This window comes from Rhineura floridana, chromosome 4 (assembly GCF_030035675.1).
Source record: "Rhineura floridana isolate rRhiFlo1 chromosome 4, rRhiFlo1.hap2, whole genome shotgun sequence".
NCBI lineage: Eukaryota > Metazoa > Chordata > Lepidosauria > Squamata > Rhineuridae > Rhineura > Rhineura floridana.
The window spans coordinates 211,504,654-211,523,315 of record NC_084483.1 but is presented as its reverse complement, the minus strand read 5'-3'; the positions used below and the strand labels follow the sequence as shown (position 1 = coordinate 211,523,315).

At 53.5% G+C, this 18,662-nt stretch overlaps 2 protein-coding genes across 3 annotated transcripts in view; one reads left to right on the top strand and one right to left on the bottom strand.

Annotated features, from left to right (window-relative positions):
* Positions 1 to 1,105: 1,105 nt before the first annotated feature.
* LOC133384082 (low density lipoprotein receptor adapter protein 1-like) lies at positions 1,106 to 8,761 on the bottom strand. Its single transcript, XM_061625999.1, has 8 exons — positions 8,225 to 8,761; positions 6,725 to 6,867; positions 4,022 to 4,134; positions 3,225 to 3,339; positions 2,933 to 3,005; positions 2,484 to 2,605; positions 2,197 to 2,240; positions 1,106 to 1,727 (listed from the first exon to the last, which is right to left on the bottom strand). Exons 1-8 carry the CDS (start codon positions 8,394 to 8,396, stop codon positions 1,619 to 1,621), a joined length of 891 nt encoding a protein of 296 aa, XP_061481983.1. The 5' UTR covers positions 8,397 to 8,761; the 3' UTR covers positions 1,106 to 1,618.
* Positions 8,762 to 9,094: 333 nt separating this feature from the next.
* IFT172 (intraflagellar transport 172) overlaps positions 9,095 to 18,662 on the top strand; it is a 42,746-nt gene continuing 33,178 nt past the window's right edge. The window contains exons 1-11 of one of the 2 annotated variants that reach the window (XM_061625997.1): positions 9,551 to 9,687; positions 9,902 to 10,045; positions 10,948 to 11,060; positions 11,492 to 11,531; positions 13,352 to 13,417; positions 13,729 to 13,808; positions 13,936 to 14,023; positions 16,157 to 16,371; positions 16,464 to 16,587; positions 16,726 to 16,821; positions 17,510 to 17,671. In XM_061625997.1, coding sequence (XP_061481981.1) covers positions 9,649 to 9,687; positions 9,902 to 10,045; positions 10,948 to 11,060; positions 11,492 to 11,531; positions 13,352 to 13,417; positions 13,729 to 13,808; positions 13,936 to 14,023; positions 16,157 to 16,371; positions 16,464 to 16,587; positions 16,726 to 16,821; positions 17,510 to 17,671 — 1,167 coding nt within the window. In that variant the 5' untranslated portion in view covers positions 9,551 to 9,648. Of the gene's footprint in view, positions 9,688 to 9,901; positions 10,046 to 10,947; positions 11,061 to 11,491; positions 11,532 to 13,351; positions 13,418 to 13,728; positions 13,809 to 13,935; positions 14,024 to 16,156; positions 16,372 to 16,463; positions 16,588 to 16,725; positions 16,822 to 17,509; positions 17,672 to 18,662 lie in introns of both variants that reach the window. The other variant, XM_061625996.1, reaches the window with a different exon arrangement.

Sequence of the window (18,662 nt, the reverse complement as noted above, 5' to 3'; positions counted from 1 at the left end):
GGCGTATCTCCACAGGTAGGCTGTTCCACAGTTCAGGGGCCACCACAGAAAAGGCCCTAGATCTAATAACAATCCTCCGGGAATCCTGATGAGTTGGTACCTGGAAGAGGGCCTTGGATATTGAACGAAGTGAACGGGTAGGTTCATAGCGGGAGAGGCGTTCCACAAGGTATTGTGGTCCCACACCGTGTAAGGCTTTATAGGTCAAAACCAGCACCTTGAATCTGCCAAACACCTCTTCCCTTCCTTCCCTGGGTAAAAATGCCAACTGCCTGCCTGCCTTCCCCCACCCTGTCTCCAGTCAAAGCAACGAAAAGCCTTCCAGGATCAGGAGCGCCCCCTTCAGCCGCCCATCCCTCTCCCATCAGCCCAGCCAAGCAAGGAGAAACCTGCATGGGCCACCTGTGGCATGCAAACACCAGCACCTGCTGCTGTCTTCCAGGAATCCAGCTCTTCCAGCCTCAGGCCTCAGCTCAGAGTGCTGCATTGGGGGGGGGGGGTGTTGGTGACAATCACTTCAGCCCAGGCAAGAGACTGGGGCAGGCCTTGGTGCCCCATTCCCTTCTTTCCCTCCAGCTGTACGAGGGCAGGGCAGGGACCAAGAATGGCTCGGGGCCCTCAATGCAGCAAACAACCTCCCCCCCATTTCCTCAGGTCAGGCAGCCACACATGCTCCAGGGCCCACTCTGCACCAAAAGCCCAGAATCTCTCCTGCCCTGGCCCATGCCAAAGTAGGAGCAAAGAGCGGGGCTGTAGAACCACCCGCTTGCCTTCCCCAGCCATCTTGCCCCGCAGGAGTGCTCCAATCGTCCTCCTGTGTTCAGGCACGGCTGAACCTGTCCCTTCCTGGCACTGTGAGGGCAGCCCAAGAGGAAGAAACACCATGACGCACAGCATCAGCCCACAAGCCGACAGCCCTCCAGGGCAGAGTGCCAAACGTTGCTCCCACCCCAGGGAAAAGAGCAGGAGGAGGGACTACAGAGCATGGGGGCTGTGGCCCCAGCTGGGTGCAAGTGGGGCTCCCCAAGAGCTGGCCCTGCTGTGTCACTCACTACCCCTCGCCCCCCAAAACAGGCTGAGGCTGCTGCAAGGAAAGACGGCCGAGTACAACAGCAGTAGAAATAGTTTATTTCTCTTTAGGAAAGGACATTAAAAACTCCTCTTTTGCTACAAAGCTGTGATTTGGCAGTGATGAGCTACTGGAAGGGGAGGCCGCCCCCCCCCCGGAGCCTGACAGGCAGAGGGGAGGCAAGAAGGGAGGATTGAGCTGCACTCAAAGCAGCGCTTCCCAATATGGCAGCGTGTGTGTGTCTTTGCTGAAAATCTGAACACTCCCCCCGCCCAAGGTCCAGGCCATGTTTGTGTGCGCAGACAGCAGACACAGAAGAGTTCCAAGACACAACCCCCCAACCACGGTGGAGGATTCCAGCTGAGCACCCCAAGTGCTGCTGGGGGCCTGAGGCCACTGCTGCTGCCACTAAGAGAGGCTGAGGCTCAGAGAAAGGCAGCGCCACTTTGGGGGGTTGGGAGAAGACTGGCCAGTCCTTTGCAAATGGCAGACAAGGAACAGTCCAGGAGGTTAACAGCAAGGATGGCGGCGACAGTGTCAGGAGGTGCCTTAGAAAAACATCCCTGGCGGCAGGGAGCTGCTGGAGGGCTGCTGCCCCAGGCTGCCACTGGCTGGAGGCGCGTGACTGGAGAGCCCCCCAACACAGGCCCTCCCACATCTGAAACACACAAGGACGTAGGCAGAGCCACTCGAGAGAAATGCAGATGGACAGAAATGCGGGGGGGGGAGTGAGGGGGAGCTCCAGCAGTTGGAATTGGGGGGAAGAGCAGAACGAAGAGTACATGTGGGGGTGCAGGACCCCCTTTCCCAGGAAGGAGGAGAAATCGGGAAAAGGAAATGAAACCCTTTGGAAGGGCCCCCATCCTCTATCACAGGCAAAAGTGGATGCTTGGCCAAGAGGGCAGGGCAATGCCAGAGGCCGCCAGAGCTCAATACCTGTGCTGGGGCAGCCCGCGTCTTCCATGGAGCTTAGAGCAAAGACAGATCAGCAGTGGGAGCCCCCCTGCTTCCTACTCACTCCACAAGTCCTGTGGTAGGCCACCCAGTGCACCCGCCAGGCGTGGAGAAGCCCAAGGCCCTGACCCCCATTCCAAGAGCTGACCCGGGCACAGCCATGAGACGCCTACCCAGAGAAGGCTTCATTGAGACCACCTTCCTCCTCCTCTTCTTCCTAGTGCCAGAGAAAGTCAGATGGTTGCAAGGTTTTCTGGAGCGTCCCAGGAGCCCCACTCCATCTTCCCCCCATGGCAGCACACAGGAAGGTAGGGGTGGATGTAGGAAGCAGAGCCCAAGATGTGCTGCGGGGGCATCTGCGGGCCACCCACCCCCACAGCAAAACAATGAGAAGCAGGAATCTCTTGGCCCTCAGAGCCAACAGGTCATGGGGAGATGGGGAGCATGCCCAATACTGTACCTCAAAGTTTGTCTTGAAGGGGGGGCTGCCAACAGGTGACCTGGCAGGCTGGCAGGTGCTTTCCACAGGGCACAGTGGCCCGAAGGTGGGCTGCTGCTCCTCCCCCTCCTCTTCCCTGGAGCCTGATGGGGAGAATGCCCTGAGGCCAATAAGCCTGACCCCTTTCCCACATGGCTGCTGTTGTTATGCGCCTTCAAGTCGGTTATGAATCCGTTTTCCTACTAGAGACTAAAAGGAGTCACCTCCCACCCTGGACGTGAAAACCAGCTCCTGCCCTCACCCTCGCCTCCCCCCACCTTGGAAAGGAAGGGCAGGCTCAGAGGAGTCAGTTTTGGGGTGGGTGAGACTGAGCCCCAAGGCAGGGAGAAGGCACTGGAGCCCTTGCCTCCCAACGGTGGCAACAGGGAGGTGGCAAAAAGCACAGCAGGTGCCCACTGGGTCATTTGTACCTGCCTGCGCAGCCTCCCAGAGATCCAAGGCCACCTGGAAAGCCTGAGCCACAGTAAGAGTCACCGCCTGGGCCTGCAGGCAAGAGAGAACGAGGGCAACTGGTGAGGCAGCACCCCCTTCAAAGATCCCCGGGAGGAAGGGAGGCGGGGAATCCGTCTGCAGGGGAGCGCAGGGGCCAGAGCACAAACACCTCCCCAAGGCAGCCCCAGAAGAACGGTGGCACTGGGCCCAGCCCAGCACCTGGTCCTTGTCCATCCGTCCCCCACCCCGCTCGGTGAACAAAGTGCTTACGATCTTCTTCTTGGGCGACAGAAAAGCATGGCACTCAAGAGCTCCACTCTGGGGGTTCTGGGCCACGTAGGCAAAGACTTTGTTCTGCAGCTTGTCTGTGGTACAATAGGAAATCCTGCAAGAGGGCAGGAGAGGCACTCAGCACACGGCAACAGCAGGAGGGCCTCAGGACACGGCAGAAGCAGGAGTAGGAAAGGAGGTTTTGCCAGGATACACAAGAGCAGATGCCAGCATACAAGGGTGGCACCCACAGTACTGGCCACGCAGGAGCAAGAGGAGGGGCGGTGATGCCACAACACACACATTGTCCCCATTCTGCTGGCAGAGAAAGTCAGAGGCACAGCACAGGCCCTTCCAAGTCAGCAGGAACGAAATGTGACGGAGCAACTCAACAGGCCACATCGCACAGGATGGCAGGTCTGAGTTTGGCAAGAAATGCTCGAGGGCAGGCCCAGCAGGGACTCTGAGTGGACCGTGGCTCTCAGCACTGCTGTCCGCGTGAGGACCTGCCGGGATGGGCCTTGACTCCTCTTTTCCCTTGGTAAAAATCATGTGACTGGGCACAATGGAGAACCAAACAAGCATCTACGATTCTGTTATTCTAATCTGGCTTTCCATCGTGGCCAGTCGCATGCTTTTTACCCAAGGGAAAAGACTAGTCAAGGCCCAACCTGGCAGGTCCTTACCCAGACAGCAGTGCCAAGTTACCCCACCCAGGGAGATGCCCACTCCACGCTCCCCTTCATCAGCGCTGCCCAGCAGCAGGGATGCCCTCACCACCACCACATGCCTCACACCTGTAAATGGAGATGTTTCCAATGGTCTCCTTGGTCTCAGCATCTTGCAGAGAAAGGCCTCGTGGCGAGACAGTCAGAACCACCTTCCGGAACTTCTTGGGCCCCACCCGAGCCTGAGGGCGGGAGGAGAGACTGAGACTGGGGAGATGCATGTGAGGGGAGCTCTCCTGGACTAAAGCAAAGTCCCTCTAGCCCAGCATTCTCTTCCTAACAGATACTTCCAAGAAGTATCCCCCCCCACTGTTCCCCTATCCCACCTCCTCCAGCAAGTGGTACTCAGAGGGTGGAACCTGAAAAAGCCCCATTCTTATTAATTAATTTATTATTTGATTTATATCCCGCCCTTCCTCCCAGCAGGAGCCCAGGGAGGCATTCTGTGAAGATGGCGAATGCCCACAGATAGCCTCCTCCTGCATGAATTGGTCCAATCCCCTTTTAGGGCAGAGACACACTTGTGGTTGTGCCATTCCAGTGTGTCTCCACCTTTCTTTTCTGAAAGTGGGGGCAGATGATGCTAGTCAAACCCTTTTTTCTCTAAAACCTGATCAGATCAGCTCCAGTGCAGGTTTTTAAAAAATTCCGCTTCAGACACATTTCTCCGCTGATTGGTAGATCAACCTGTTGCCCCTCCAGGTGTGGCCAATGGAAACACTTTGCTGTAGGCTCAGGCAGAGGCAGTGATTGGCCTAATACTTTAATGTGGACGGTCCTGAAAGGCCTGAAGTTAGCAGTGGGGATGGGTGGTGTGTCCAGCCGAGGGCAGAATTGCTTCAAAACGCAGCCAGAAAAAACATTCTCGCTGCTTGTGAAGGGACTAGTGTGCCCACAGCCTTAAGACCTCTAAGATGGGTGCTTATCATCCCGTCTTAATAGTTTCACTATGCTGCCTTGATGTGTGAAGAAAGACGTCCTCCTGTCTGTCCTGAATCTCCTCCCAATCAGTTTCACTGGATGAACTGGAGTTCATTGTGAGAGGGAGGGAAATTTCTCACTATCCACTTTCTCCACACTACGGATTACTTTATAAGCCTCTATCATGAAAAAAAAAGTTTTTCTAAATTCCCAAATGGTATAACCTTTCCTCATGGGGAAAGTGCACCAACCCCTGATGCTTTTGGTTGCCCTTGGTTACATTTTCCCAGCTCTAAAGCATCCTTTTTTGAAATGGGGCAACCATAACAGATATGATCTCCAACATGATCCTCAGCCAGTGACAAACAAAAACAGCCGCAGCTGTGTCAGCGCTGTGTCAGTGTGAGAACAAACCCCTCCTTGAGCCTTCAATTAGCCCTTCAGCAAGCAGACAACTTTAATCAGCATTTGCTGAATTACCAGCTGCAGTCTAACCTGCTGGATCAGACAATGGACCATCAATGGACCAATGGTCCAAGATCCTCTCCTCATAGTGGGCAACCAGATGCCCCAACGGAAGGCCCACAAGCCGGGCCAAAGCACAAGAACACTTTCCCCTCCCTCAGTGCCCAGCAACTGGTATTCAGAAGCTTCTCATCTTGGACTGTGGAGGGAGAAAGTAGCCATCATGGCTAGCAACCACTAATAGCCTTGCCCTCCATGAATTTGTCTAATCCTCTCTCAAAGCCATTCAAGTTGGCGGACATCACTGCCTACTGTGGGAGCAAATTCCATTGTTTAACTATGTGCTGTGTGAAGACTTTCTTTTGTGTGGCCTGAATCTCCCAACATTCAGCTTCACTGGATGTCCACGAGTTCTAGCACTGTGAGAGAGAACATCAGAAGAGCTGGCTGCATCAGGCCAAAGGTCAATCTAATCCAGCACCCTGTTCTTATAACGGCCAATCAACTGCCCATGGGAACCCCACAAGCAGGACCTGAGTGCAAAGAACACTCTCCCGCTGTTTCCACCAAATGGTATTTGAAAGCACGCTGCCTTGGAGAAATCTACCCACTTTCGCCATGCCATGCATAATTTTATTCACTTCTATCATATTTTCTCTGATTTGCCTTTTCTCTAAACTAAAAAGCGCCAAATGCTGCAACTTTCTTCATAGGGGAGTTGCTCCAGTCCCTTGATTGTTCTGGTTGCCCTTTTCTGAGAGTTACACAACAGCATTATGACATTGGCAGTTTTATTTTCAATGCCTTTGCTAATGATCCCTAGCATGGCATTTGCCTTTTTCACAGCTGCTGCACACTGGGTTGACATCTTCATCGAGCTATCCACTAGGACCCCAAGGTCTTGTTCCTGGTCAGTCACTGCCATTTCAGACCCCATGAGTATGTATGTGAAATTAAATTTTGTTTTGCCCTGATATTCATCCTTTTACACTTATTTACTTTGAATTGCACTTACCATTTTACCACCCATTCACTCAATTTGGAGAGGTCCTTTTGGAGCTCTTTACAATCCCTTTTAAACAACCTTGAACAATTTAGTATCGTCAGAAAACATGGCCACCTCACTGCCCACCTCTAAAGAATGTCATTTATCCATGTTTTTCTTAGTTACTACCAGGTTCACCTGCTGCAAAGCTCTCTACATGAGCATGTCTTTAAAAACAGCTTGGAAATGTCAATTGGTCCAAAATGCAGCTGCCAGCTGCGCCAAACAATCCAAGTATATAACTCCTCTACGCAACCTCACCACGCGATAGTCACTTCTGGGCTCAGTTTAAAGCAGAGGTAGAAAGCCACAGGAAGAACAGAAAGGCATCTCTCACCTACCATGTCAATGATCCGGTGGATAGCTGCCGTTGCCATGTCCTCCCCTTTCGGCTTCTCCACCAGTGTCATGCCCAGGTACTTGAGGGCAAAGCCCATCCCCTCCAGAAGCGGCTCACGCATGTCAGCCCAAGTCTCAGGGAGCTCTGGAAGACAAGGCAGCTTTCTTCAGCAAATGCTGCCCCTGCTGTGTCAACCCCAAGGGTGGCATTCCTGGAGTGCAGGCTTCTTGCAACCATTCTGTACAGAAAAGACTCCTGAGTGCTTCCCCATAAACACAAGAGTTGCATAAAACAAAGCCAGCTGTACACACTCCCCCACCCAAGACGGTTTGGCCTGCGCAAGGGGAAGGCTCCTCTGTGTACATTTCATTAACACAACTGGAACCTGCACTACAATGTTGCCAGGTGGTAAGTACAGAGTGTTACAATCCATCAGCCATGTCCTCAAACAGGATACTCCATTCCACCTCCCCACCCCACCCCGGTCAGTATTCCATGCCAGCTGAGCATGCTCAGTCCTCATTGGGCTACTCTGGGGGTTTCCCTGTGTGGTACCCCCCCCCAAAAAAAGTTTTTTGTATGCCTAAGCCACCGATACCTGCCTCTTGTGGGTGCGCGGTGCTGCCTTGGCTATTTAAGCAATGGCACACACATCTGAACATTGGAAAACATGGCATTGGTGGTGGCCACTCCCTTTTGTTGTGCCACAGTAAATGCGTGTGCAACATTGCTATGCTTCAGCTGTTGCCTCCATTCCCAACTATTATTATTTTCTTATTTCATTAACTTACTACCTTTCATCAAAGCCCATAGAATCCTACACGTTTATTCAGAAGTAGGTCTGTGTGTTCAAAGGGGCTTATTCTCAAGTAAATATTGCAGCCTTTTTGTCTACCATTGTTTGGGGATTCGCTGTGTGGCACCTAAATCTGAGCCTGAGAGCAGCAACTGGACCTTGTGCAAGATGCAGCCTAGATGAAGAGTGATCTTCCCATAAGAGTCTGTCTGAACTCAGAGATTGTCAGGGGAGTCCCTTTTCTCCCTCACAGGCACGTCTGGTGGAAACACAGGAGACGGGGCCTTCTCAGTGGCTGCCCCAAGGCTCTGGAACTCCCTCCCTAGGGAGGTTAGACAGGCTCCCTTTCTGCTATCCTTCCACCGGCAGGTGAAGACGTTTCTATTCCAACAGGCTTTTCAGAACTTTAATTATAACTCTATGTTTTACCTAGATGTTTCTAGCTGTTTTTTTTTTAATTGTAAACCACCTTGAGTCCTAGTTCTGGGGAAAAGGTGGGTGCAAGGGTTCACCACAGAATGGGAAAGCAAAAGCTGATTGAGGGGCTGCAATCAGATGTACACTTACCCGGCAGTAAGTCCCACTGAACCCAGTGGAGCTTACTTCAGAGTAGATATGCACCCAGTTGCAACCTTAGGATTCCTGGGTGCCCCCTTTGCTGCTGCTGCTGCTGCTGCGGGGCCCCTTTTCTTTCTACGCACCCACCGACACTGCAGGCCGGCTTCCAGCGCAGGCGGATGCTACCAGGCTGGGCAGCGAAAGGCAAAGCGCTTAGCCCTGGAGCTGAGGTCAGCAATCTTTTTCTTGAAGGCCCGGCCGGGAGGGAGGTAAGGAGGCAGCCGCCGCCCCCCTTCCTCTCCAGGTGGGCGCGATCCATGTAGGAACCCCGCCGGGGAAATCTTGGGCCTTCAGAGACCGAGCTGGCCACAGGTGGGAGGGCGGACGGCAACAAGAGGGCAGCCCGGGGAGGCCCCTCGCCCGCTGGCCTACTCAGAAGCAAGCCCCGCTGGCGCCCATTGGCGGAGCTGCTGCGGCTGCCCCGGGCAAGGGGCTCGCCCTGCAGCCGCAGTCCCGGCGGGGGCTCCTCCACCGCTCCCGCGGCCCCATCAAGGCGGGCGGGGGCGGCCTCTCCGCCGGGGAGCGGGTCTCCCGTCCCGGGCCCGCACGTGGGGCCTGAGGGAGGGGCTCAGCGTCCCGCCGTCTCCTAGCAACGGCCGCCGAGGGGAGGGGGCAGAGACTCGGCCGGGGCGCCCCTCTTCACTCACGGTGGTGACGGAGGCGGGCGACGGCCAGGCGGTGGCGGGCGAGGCTGGGGCTCCGGAGCACGGCCCGGCCCGCCGCCCTCAGCGCCTCCATCGGGATGGGACCGGCAGGTAGGCGGGCGAGCGGGGCTCTCTTTTGCGGCCGCACGCGCATGCGCTGCCGCCTATAGAGCTAGGAAAGGTAGCAGAGCTGAAGGGAAAGGGTCACACAGCCAGTAAGCATCGTGGCCAGTGCAGAAACGCAGGGCCCCTTCCTAACAGCCACAGCTTCGCCCCGCCCACCTTTTCTCTTCTTCTTTTGCGGCAGGGTTCAGAGTGAGATCCTTGTCAATGCCCTCCTCCCGCAGCAGCAGACGTCCCTATGAGCCAATTAGCACGAAAGGGGAGAGTATTAGCTACTAAAAAGAGGCTTCTCAGTAGCTAACTCTCACTCCGCTGACTCCAATCAGCAGGAAAGGGCAAGGAAGCAAGTTAGAAGACTCTTCTCAGTGGCCTTTCATTGCTGATTGGCTTGTAGGATGCTGGACGCATAGGGACCCTGCTGTGACCCTGCTCCCAAAAAATCAAAGGGGTCAGGGATCCCTCCCCCTAGACCTCGGACATAACCGGCCTAGTGGGAGCTGCCGGTAGGACTCTACGGAGAGATCCAGGATTGACAAATGGCTTTTGCAAAATGAGCCCGAAGAGTTTTTCTATTCAGATAGCGACTCGTATCACTTTATCTTTAGCTAATCTGTGTGTCTTCGCGTGCTCTTTCTTCTCACGTCGTACGGCGCAGCTGACGCCATCAGTGGCAGCCGCGTCCCAGGGCCGTTGCTGGGGCAACGGGCGGAGACGCCGCGGCGGCCTGCGCACTCCGGCCTGGCGATGCAGCTGCGACATGTTCGGACTCTGCTCACCCCCCAGGTGGGAACCACCCCGCCCGTTCACGGGAGGGAGGGAGGACGGACGGACGGACACTCTCCTTCGCCATCTCTTCCCTCCCCCCCGCGAGACAGGTCGGGGCCCCCCGCAAGCTGCCCGCGAGCCGCACCGGGCCCTTTGCTTATCGGGTGGCGACTGACGCTGTTGTCTCAGCCAGCCAGCCCGGAGCAGCTGACCCCCTTTGCCTCCCCCGCAGGATGGAGCCGCCAAGGTCACGTGCATGGCCTGGGCCCCCAACAACGCCCGGTTCGCCGTCTGCACCGTGGACCGGGTGGTCCTCCTGTACGACGAGCACGGCGAGCGCAGGGACAAGTTCTCCACCAAGCCCGCCGACGCCAAGGTAACCGCGGAAGGGGCTGCTGATGGTGGTGCCGCCGGCCCGGAGCCCTTCTGGATGGGAGGAAGGCTCCGCTGGGAGAGCGCTTCGGCAGGCGTGGCGCACGACCTTTGCCAGACTGGACATCGAGCCCCCGGCATAACAGGGCCCGTCCCTGGTGGATGCTGCTAGCGTCGTCCACCCTTTTGCTCCGGCCTTGCCAGGACCGGGGCAGCGCATTCTAAGGGGGAAATCCCAGCCCTAAATGGGTTGTAGGCTCTGCGCCAAAAAAAGGCCCGGTCAGGAGTCTGAATAAGTTCTACAGACGTTTTTGTTTGACATGGATAGAATTGAAGGGCTACCCAAAACAGGTGACTTGGCCTTAACCAGGTAGCTGGTCTTGCGGCCCTCCAGATGTTGGTGGACTCCCAGCTCCCGTCCTCCCTGACCGTTAGCCATGCCAGCTGTGTCTATCTAGGGGGCCACAGCTGATCACCACCACCTAAAGAAAGGGCTGCTACAGAACTGGGTGTGTGTAGATTCACCCTTGTGTGCTTGCAGGGACATGAAATATAAGCAGCCTTGGTTGTTAACTCTGGTCCTGGGCTCTTGTGGGGAGGGAAATGGGAAGAAATTTAATAAAAAATATTTCTAGTAACTGTAAACCTTGGGAGAAAATGCTCAGTTGCACTGAAGTTATTAGATAGCACTGTATTTGGAGCCAGAATGAAAGAGAAACTTCCACCCTTGTTATCAGACAAAACACAAATGGGGGCAGGAGCCCGCCATGCCACACTCACCTTCATGCTGGCCAGAGAGGAGTGAGTCTGTGCCCCCTCCCCTTGTTTCTGGGCTGCTCTGGGCTTTGTTAGTATCTTTGAATAAGACCTATGCTCTGCTCTTCTTTATCCTCCTTCTCCTTCCAGTATGGCAGAAAGAGCTACGTGGTGAAGGGCATGGTGTTCTCCCCAGATTCCACAAAGATTGCTGTTGGGCAGACAGATGACATTATCTTTGTCTACAAGATTGGGGAGGAATGGTAAGGGGCCTTGCATGGAGCGGGCGGGGGGAAGAGGAGAATCTTCCCTGGAGTAGGTACCAGGCTGAGTCCCAGGGGTGGCCCATTGCCCACTTCTTTCCACTGAGAAGGCTCCTCATTAAGGATCTAAGAGCCCAGCATTGTGTCCTCACAGTTGCTGACCAGATGCTCATAGAAATATAGCCTCCTTCTGTTGCAAAGATGGCTGCCTGCGCTCAGGGCCCAGGTAGCTATTGGTGGGCCTGCTTTCCTCTCTCAGACTTTGGTTGCCACTGGGCAGGCTTGAGGGGCACAGCAATCTTTCCTAACAATTGCTCTGTGTTATTTATTCAACAGGAATCCTAAGCAGCCCATTCCAGCCTCATGACATGTTTCCTGGAACCACAGTTGTCCTTGAGAATGACTCTCTCTCTGTCTGTGCTTCTTTTCAGGGGTGACAAGAAGGTGATCTGCAACAAGTTCATTCAGACGGTAAGACCCAGTAGCCTCCATGGGCTTCTGGATGTCCCCAAGGACGCTTTTAGGCCTGCTCTTCTCCATATTGTCATGTTAATGGGCAGTTGAGTTGGGAATTGTCTTGTTCTAGGAGTCCCAGTTGCAGGAGATGCATGTCTTTCACTCACCAATGAGGGCAGGATTGCAGATGCAGCATAATCCAAGCCAGAGCTTGGAAAAGTTACTTTTCCAAGCTCTGATCCAAGCTAACTAAGGTCAAGCACAGAAAATCAGTCTAGGTCCAAATTTGAGTAAGAGGCAAGGTTGCTGAACAGCCCAAGGTCAATATCAGAAGGCATTAAGACAAGGCAGAGAATCTAGAGCTAGGAGGCAGAGATCTGTGTTGCTTCCAACAACTGAAAGGCTCAAGAGGGGAGGCCTTATATATGATGGCTTCCTAAATCGTACCCTGACCACTGCTGCCAGCGGTGGAGGAGTGTCAGGGATTGATTACTCACAAGTAGACCACTGACTCTGGGGCTGTAGACGCTCTCCCGCCTGGTACCAGTGCTTTTGAAGATGGGGGGGGCTCCTCCTCTGACAGTTCCAGGGGTTCTTCCTCAGATAACAACCTGGAGGACCTGTCAAGAGGATTCTCAGCATTGGATTCAGGGGGCCCTGCTTGCTCAATCTGTGGGGTGTCTGGTTTGCCTCTGAGGGCTCCATGCCTGGTACAAGGTCAGGACTAGGCATGACAGGAGTTGTGAGCTCTTCCGTAAAGGCCCTGCTGAGCAATTCATCCCAGAGGGAAGAGGATTGAGAGTAAGGGAAAGAGTTGGGGGTCAAAACAGCTGTGTCTGTGGAATGGGAGGTGTGGGATGGCAAATGGGTGACTTGCTAGGTAGGGGCCCTTGCAAGAACCTCCATCTCCTCTCCTGCCCTCACTCTTTGTGGACAGAATGCTTGCCCTCTTGACCTGCTGGAAGGGAGGGGGCAGCATTGGAAGGGCTCTGTGAAAGGATCACAGAGAGGTACTTGCAAGGCCCTCTACCTGAGAAAGAAGCCTCCTTTTTTGGACTTCTTCAGAGGCCATTCCTTGCAGCTTGTCTTCTTTTTAATTATTGTCTAAATAGCAAATGTAACAGATAAGAAAAAAGTGAAGAAGAATCCAAGAAAAAGCACCATTAGCTCATACCATGCATACAATAACCATCAGCACATTTGTCTTAAACATATAAGTCTCTATAAGCTATCCAGATGTTCAAGTAAGTGCGCACAGAAGATTGATTTTTATTGGAAATATATTCAAATGTATGGTGGTCACCGACCTTAACAATAAAGATATATATATATTCAATTGTAGCAAAGGCAGTGAGGTCCTCAGATCATTTCGTAATAGATGATGGGTCTTTATCCTTCCAGGCTTGAAGTTTAAGTTTCTTAGCAGCCATGAGGACTCACAAAATCCACTTTTGTTGTCCTGTTGTTAATTCTCATGCTTCAGGAATGCAGTTTAACAGTACATGAACATCTGCAAATATCAAGGATTTTGCCAGTACAAAACTGATATGGACAACAATGTCCTGTTAAAACACTGCAGAGTTCAGTATACCCAAAACATTAATTTTTGCTGGATCAATCTAAATTTCAAATCTAAAGAAACATTCCATATAGATTCTAAAGCAAATTTTCCATTGTTTAGCTTGTATAGCACATTCTGATTCCTTACTCCACACACACAGTTCCCTCTTCTTGAACAGCCCATCAGATTTAGCTGAGCTTCCCTGTCTGTGTGAGGGTGGGCCTATTCTCTTCTGCTCCTGACTCTCTTTTCCTCTTGTCCTGTTGTCCTCTAGAGTGCCGTGATATGCTTGCTCTGGCCAGAGGAGAACACCATTGTCTTTGGGCTTGTTGAGGGCAAGGTAGGAGCGATTGGGCTGGAGGACTTTCATGTTGTGACTTAAGGAGTGGGATTTGCCACCCTGGGCTCCTACCTGGAGAAAGGGCAGGATATAAATCTAATAAATAAATAAATTTGGGGGCTGGGAAAGAGCAGGCCCAGGGGCCGCTGCATAGTGGTCCATCCAGCTAGTGCTGATTCCACCCCCACCCAGGGCTCCCTCTTCTCTCTGGCTCATTGCTTTGTGTGGGGGGTTATAAAGGTGCTTCTGCTCTCACTTGGCCCCCTTGCACAATGAAGGCTGCTGGGCTGACCGGATTTTCTTTCCTGAAGGTCCGTTTGGCAAACACCAAGACCAACAAATCTTCCACTATTTATGGGACCGACTCCTATGTAGTGTCGCTGGCCTCCAAGTGAGTGTGATAGGAAGAGAAGGCCCGCCATCCCTCTGCCAAGGGATGGCAAACCCTGATCCCTGGGTCTGGAGGCTCTGTGGTGACCACCTCTCCTCCTCCTCTTCTTCTTCCTCCTCCTCCACAGCATCTCAGGAAAGGGAATCCTGTCTGGGCATGCAGATGGAACCATTGTGCGCTACTTCTTTGATGACGAAGGTTCTGGCGAGTCACAGGTACGGGCAGGCTTTCTCCTCTCCGGAGCCCCTATCCCTAGCCAGACTAGGTCTGCAAGGAGATAAGCTTGTCCCAGAAAGCACTTTGGGGAGCTGGTGGTGGGAAAGAGGGACTCTTGCTCAGGCAAGCCAGGCAGTCTGCAGCCCCATCCAGAACAGGCTGTCTCCCCACCACCCATACATGAGAACTCTGAAAACATAACACCTCTGTCTCTACAGGAATTAGAGGACTTCTGAGGAAGCTTAGCAGTCATGGAATAAGAGGAGAGGTCCTCTTGTGGATAAGGAATTGGTTAAGAAGCAGAAAGCAGGAATAAACGGACAGTTCTCCCAATGGAGGGCTGTAGAAAGTGGAGTCCCTCAAGGATCGGTATTGGGACCTGTACTTTTCAACTTGTTCATTAATGACCTAGAATTAGGAGTGAGCAGTGAAGTGGCCAAGTTTGCTGATGACACTAAATTGTTCAGGGTTGTTAAAACAAAAAGGGATTGCGAAGAGCTCCAAAAAGACCTCTCCAAACTGAGTGAATGGGCGGAAAAATGGCAAATGCAATTCAATATAAACAAGTGTAAAATTATGCATATTGGAGCAAAAAATCTTAATTTCACATATACGCTCATGGGGTCTGAACTGGCGGTGACCGGCCGGGAGAGAGACCTCGGGGTTGTAGTGGACAGCACAATGAAAATGTCGACCCAGTGTGCGGCAGATGTGAAAAAGGCAAATTCTATGCTAGGGATAATTAGGAAAGGTATTGAAAATAAAACAGCCGATATCATAATGCCATTGTATAAATCTATGGTGCGGCCGCATTTGGAATACTGTGTACAGTTCTGGTCGCCTCATCTCAAAAAGGATATTATAGAGTTGGCAAAGGTTCAGAAGAGGGCAACCAGAATGATCAAGGGATGGAGCGACTCCCTTACGAGGAAAGGTTGCAGCATTTGGGGCTTTTTAGTTTAGAGAAAAGGCGGGTCAGAGGAGACATGATAGAAGTGTATAAAATTATGCATGGCATTGAGAAAGTGGATAGAGAAAAGTTCTCCCTCTCTCATAATACTAGAACTCGTGGACATTCAAAGAAGCTGAATGTTGGAAGATTCAGGACAGACAAAAGGAAGTACTTCTTTACTCAGTGCATAGTCAAACTATGGAATTTGCTCCCACAAGATGCAGTAATGGCCACCAGCTTGGATGGCTTTAAAAGAAGATTAGACAAGTTCATGGAGGACAGGGCTATCAATGGCTACTAGCTATGATGGCTGTGCTCTGCCACCCTAGTCAGAGGCAGCATGCTTCTGAAAACCAGTTGCTGGAAGCCTCAGGAGGGGAGAGTGTTCTTGCATTCGGGTCCTGCTTGCGGGCTTCCCCCAGGCACCTGGATGGCCACTGTGAGAACAGGATGCTGGACTAGATGGGCCACTGGCCTGATCCAGCAGGCTCTTCTTATGTTCTTATATTCTTAATTAGCTTGGGGAAGTTATTCTTTCTCTGATGGTTTATGTTGTTGTTATTAAGGAGGGAACAGTTACAGCTGTGCTTATGAAACGGAAGGATGCGAAGTTTATAAAAGGGTTTGGGCAAATTAATGGGCGGGATATCTGTCTGGCTTATGTGATCACCAGCAGCCATTCTAGAGCAAGTCCCCATGTGGAGCTCCCGTCAAAATCAGGCAGTTGTCGCTTCCCAGAGCAAGGGAGTCCCCTTGCCCTCTTTGCTGACTGATGTGCCCCTGGGAGGTCCACAGAAAAACGGAGCTACCTTACCCTATTGCCAGAGATGAGTTGGGGGGTGGGGGGAGATCAAGGGGGGTCTGAGTCATGGAATAACCCTGCTTTGAAATGCTTCTCAATGCAAACGGCTAAAGAGGGCCTATTGGCCTTGCCTGGTGCATCCACGGAGGCAGCCCCCTTCCTCCTTGCACAGGGCTTGTCTCCTGGCTTTTCTCACCCCTGGGGAGGAGGGGGGGAGAAGGAGGTCAGGGCCTGGTGCTGCCTTGCCCTGACATGAGACTTGTGTGCGTGGGGCAAATGCTGGCTTGGTGGGGCTCCAGCCCAGCCTCCGTGTACCTCTGCACAGGTCCATCCCTGCCTCTCACCCAGCTCTTGTTCTTGTCCCTGATTCTTGGGCAGGGCAAGCTAGTGATGCACCCCTGCCCCCCCTACGCCATGGCTTGGGCATCAAACAGCATTGTGGCTGCTGGCTGCGACAAAAAGATTGTGGCCTATGGCAAGGAGGGACATGTCATCCAGACCTTCGACTACAGCCGGGACTCTTCAGAGAAGGAGTTCACTGTTGCAGCTGCCAGCCCAGGGGGCCAGTCTGTCGTCATTGGCAGCTTTGACAGGTGCGGTGCCAGAGGGCAGGCGGGGATGGGCGGTGCTCTGTGGTGCAGGCCTGTTGACCCTTGGACAATCACTGCCCTGTTGCTTTCCTCAGGCTGAGAGTGCTGAACTGGAGCCCCCGTCGGAGCGCCTGGGAGGAGTCCAAGCCCAAAGAGATTCCTCACTTGTACACGCTCACGGCCTTGGCCTGGAAGCGGGACGGCTCACGGCTCTGCGCGGTGAGTGGGGCAGCTTCCAGGACTGCTGAATCTTCTCTTGACATGGTGTCCCTGCTGGGCACCCCTGGGATGTCGGGGATTGTGGACTGAAAGGCTAAGGCCAAGCTGGATGCCTGAGTGAGGCCTTTCTTCCCACAGGGCACCCTCTGTGGTGGAGTGGAGCAGTTTGACTGCTGTCTGCGCAGGAGCATTTACAAGAACAAGTTTGAGATGACATACGTGGGGCCCAGCCAGGTACGTGGATGAGAACTCTGGCTGCAAATGGGCCTCAGCTGCAGGGGATAGAAAGAGAAGAGAGGGCACAGGCTTTCTGTGGTCTTCCTAGAAGCTCGTACTTGCTGCCAAAGGAAGGGAATTATACTGAGAACACTACCTCCCAAGACGCTGTGGAGCAGGCTGCAGGGGTGGGAGGGGGTTTGATGGGCCAGGGATGATGCCTGCCCTGTTCTGTTTTGATTATTGCCACTCTGGCATAGCAATGTGCAAGCGAGTGAGGTTCTTAATTTGCCCCAGTGGGCAAGAGGGTGGTGGCCACACAAGACCTAAGGGGTTACAAACCGTTTGGACAGATTTATTGTAAATACAGTATGTGTAGTGAAGCCTGAGCCTCAGAAGGGAAGAATTTTAGGTGAAATAAAACCTATGAAAATTTGATCTATTCAAAACTGTTCATGAGCCAAATATCCAGTCCTAAAATGGCTGACACAGCAGGGAGGCCAAGAGCAGTTTGAAAAACAGAGAGGAGCATGGTCAAAGCAAGAAATCCTTTCCTCTCCCAGAGAAGGCAGAAGGGCAAACCAGGCTCCACAAGCCTCAGAATAAGCAAAGTTCTGTTAGGAAAACAGGAGATGCCTCTATGTGTGTAACTACACGCAGAGCACCTGATTTATGTCATCCCCGTCCCCCCCTTCTACACACTCAGGTCATTGTGAAGAACCTCTCCACTGGGATGCGAGTAGTATTGAAATCCCACTATGGCTATGAAATCGACGAGGTGAAAATCCTGGGGAAGGAGCGCTACCTTGTGGCCCACACCTCAGACACGCTGCTCCTGGGGGACCTCAACTCCACCAAGCTCAGTGAGGTAAGCGTGCTGCTGCTGCCCTGTGGAATGGGAGTGACCGGGGACATCCAGCAGGGTTAGTCCTGGACAACGTTTGCCAGGCAGCGTGAAGTGTGGCAGGCTCAGAACCCACTCCTGTGGCCTTCAGGGAGCCCCTGTGTGCATCAAGGGAGTAGAGCACTCCGGAGCGGTCGTACTGCAGCAGGCCAGGCAGTTCCCCTGGGGAAGATGCTCTTGGCAGGCCCTTCCTGCCTCACTACCCCTTCTAAGTTCTCCTGGGGACTTGCTTCTCTGTTTCCAAGCCCATGGAGCCTCAGGCCTCCCTCGCTGAATAAAAGACCTCGGCTGCCTTTGGCTGCCCTCGAGAGCCCCTTGAGAGTCTCCCCTGCCCATCCCTTTGACCTGATCTTGCTTTTCTCCAGCCCCTTTCCCACGGGTAGCATGGGGCTTGGCCTCCCTCCCTGTTCTTGCCAGGTGTGCACCTGCCCCCCCTTTCTGCCCTGTCCCTGCTTGAGTCTTCCCCCTTGGCAGCCAGGACTGCGGCTGGCTCTTCCCTTCCCCGGCTCCCAAACCACCGCTGGAGCCCAGGAAGGTGCCTTAGGCTGAGTCAGGCATCTAGCGCAGTGTCATCTACAGTAATCTTTCCCAGGCCAGCGCTCCCCAGACGTTGGAATTGATCAGCTGATGGGAGTTGTAGTCTAACAATGTTTGGAGAGCACCAGGTTGTGGAAGGTTGGTTTGGGCTGACTGGCAGTGGCTGTCCAGGGCTTCAGGCAGGCCTGGAGAAGCCAGGAGATGACCCCTGGGGTGCTACACAAAGCAGGTGTCCTCTCCGTGTTTCAGATGCCAGGGGCTGGAATGTTAGCTTGGGCCTGGCACAGCTGGGCAGAACTCAGCCGGGCACGTGAGTGGGCTTCCTGGTGGCTAACTGGCTGGAAGGGTGCTCTGTGGGAGGCTGGGATGGGTCTCCAGGGCCTCTCTGGACAGGAGCGTGCGTGGTGGGCAGCCGTGC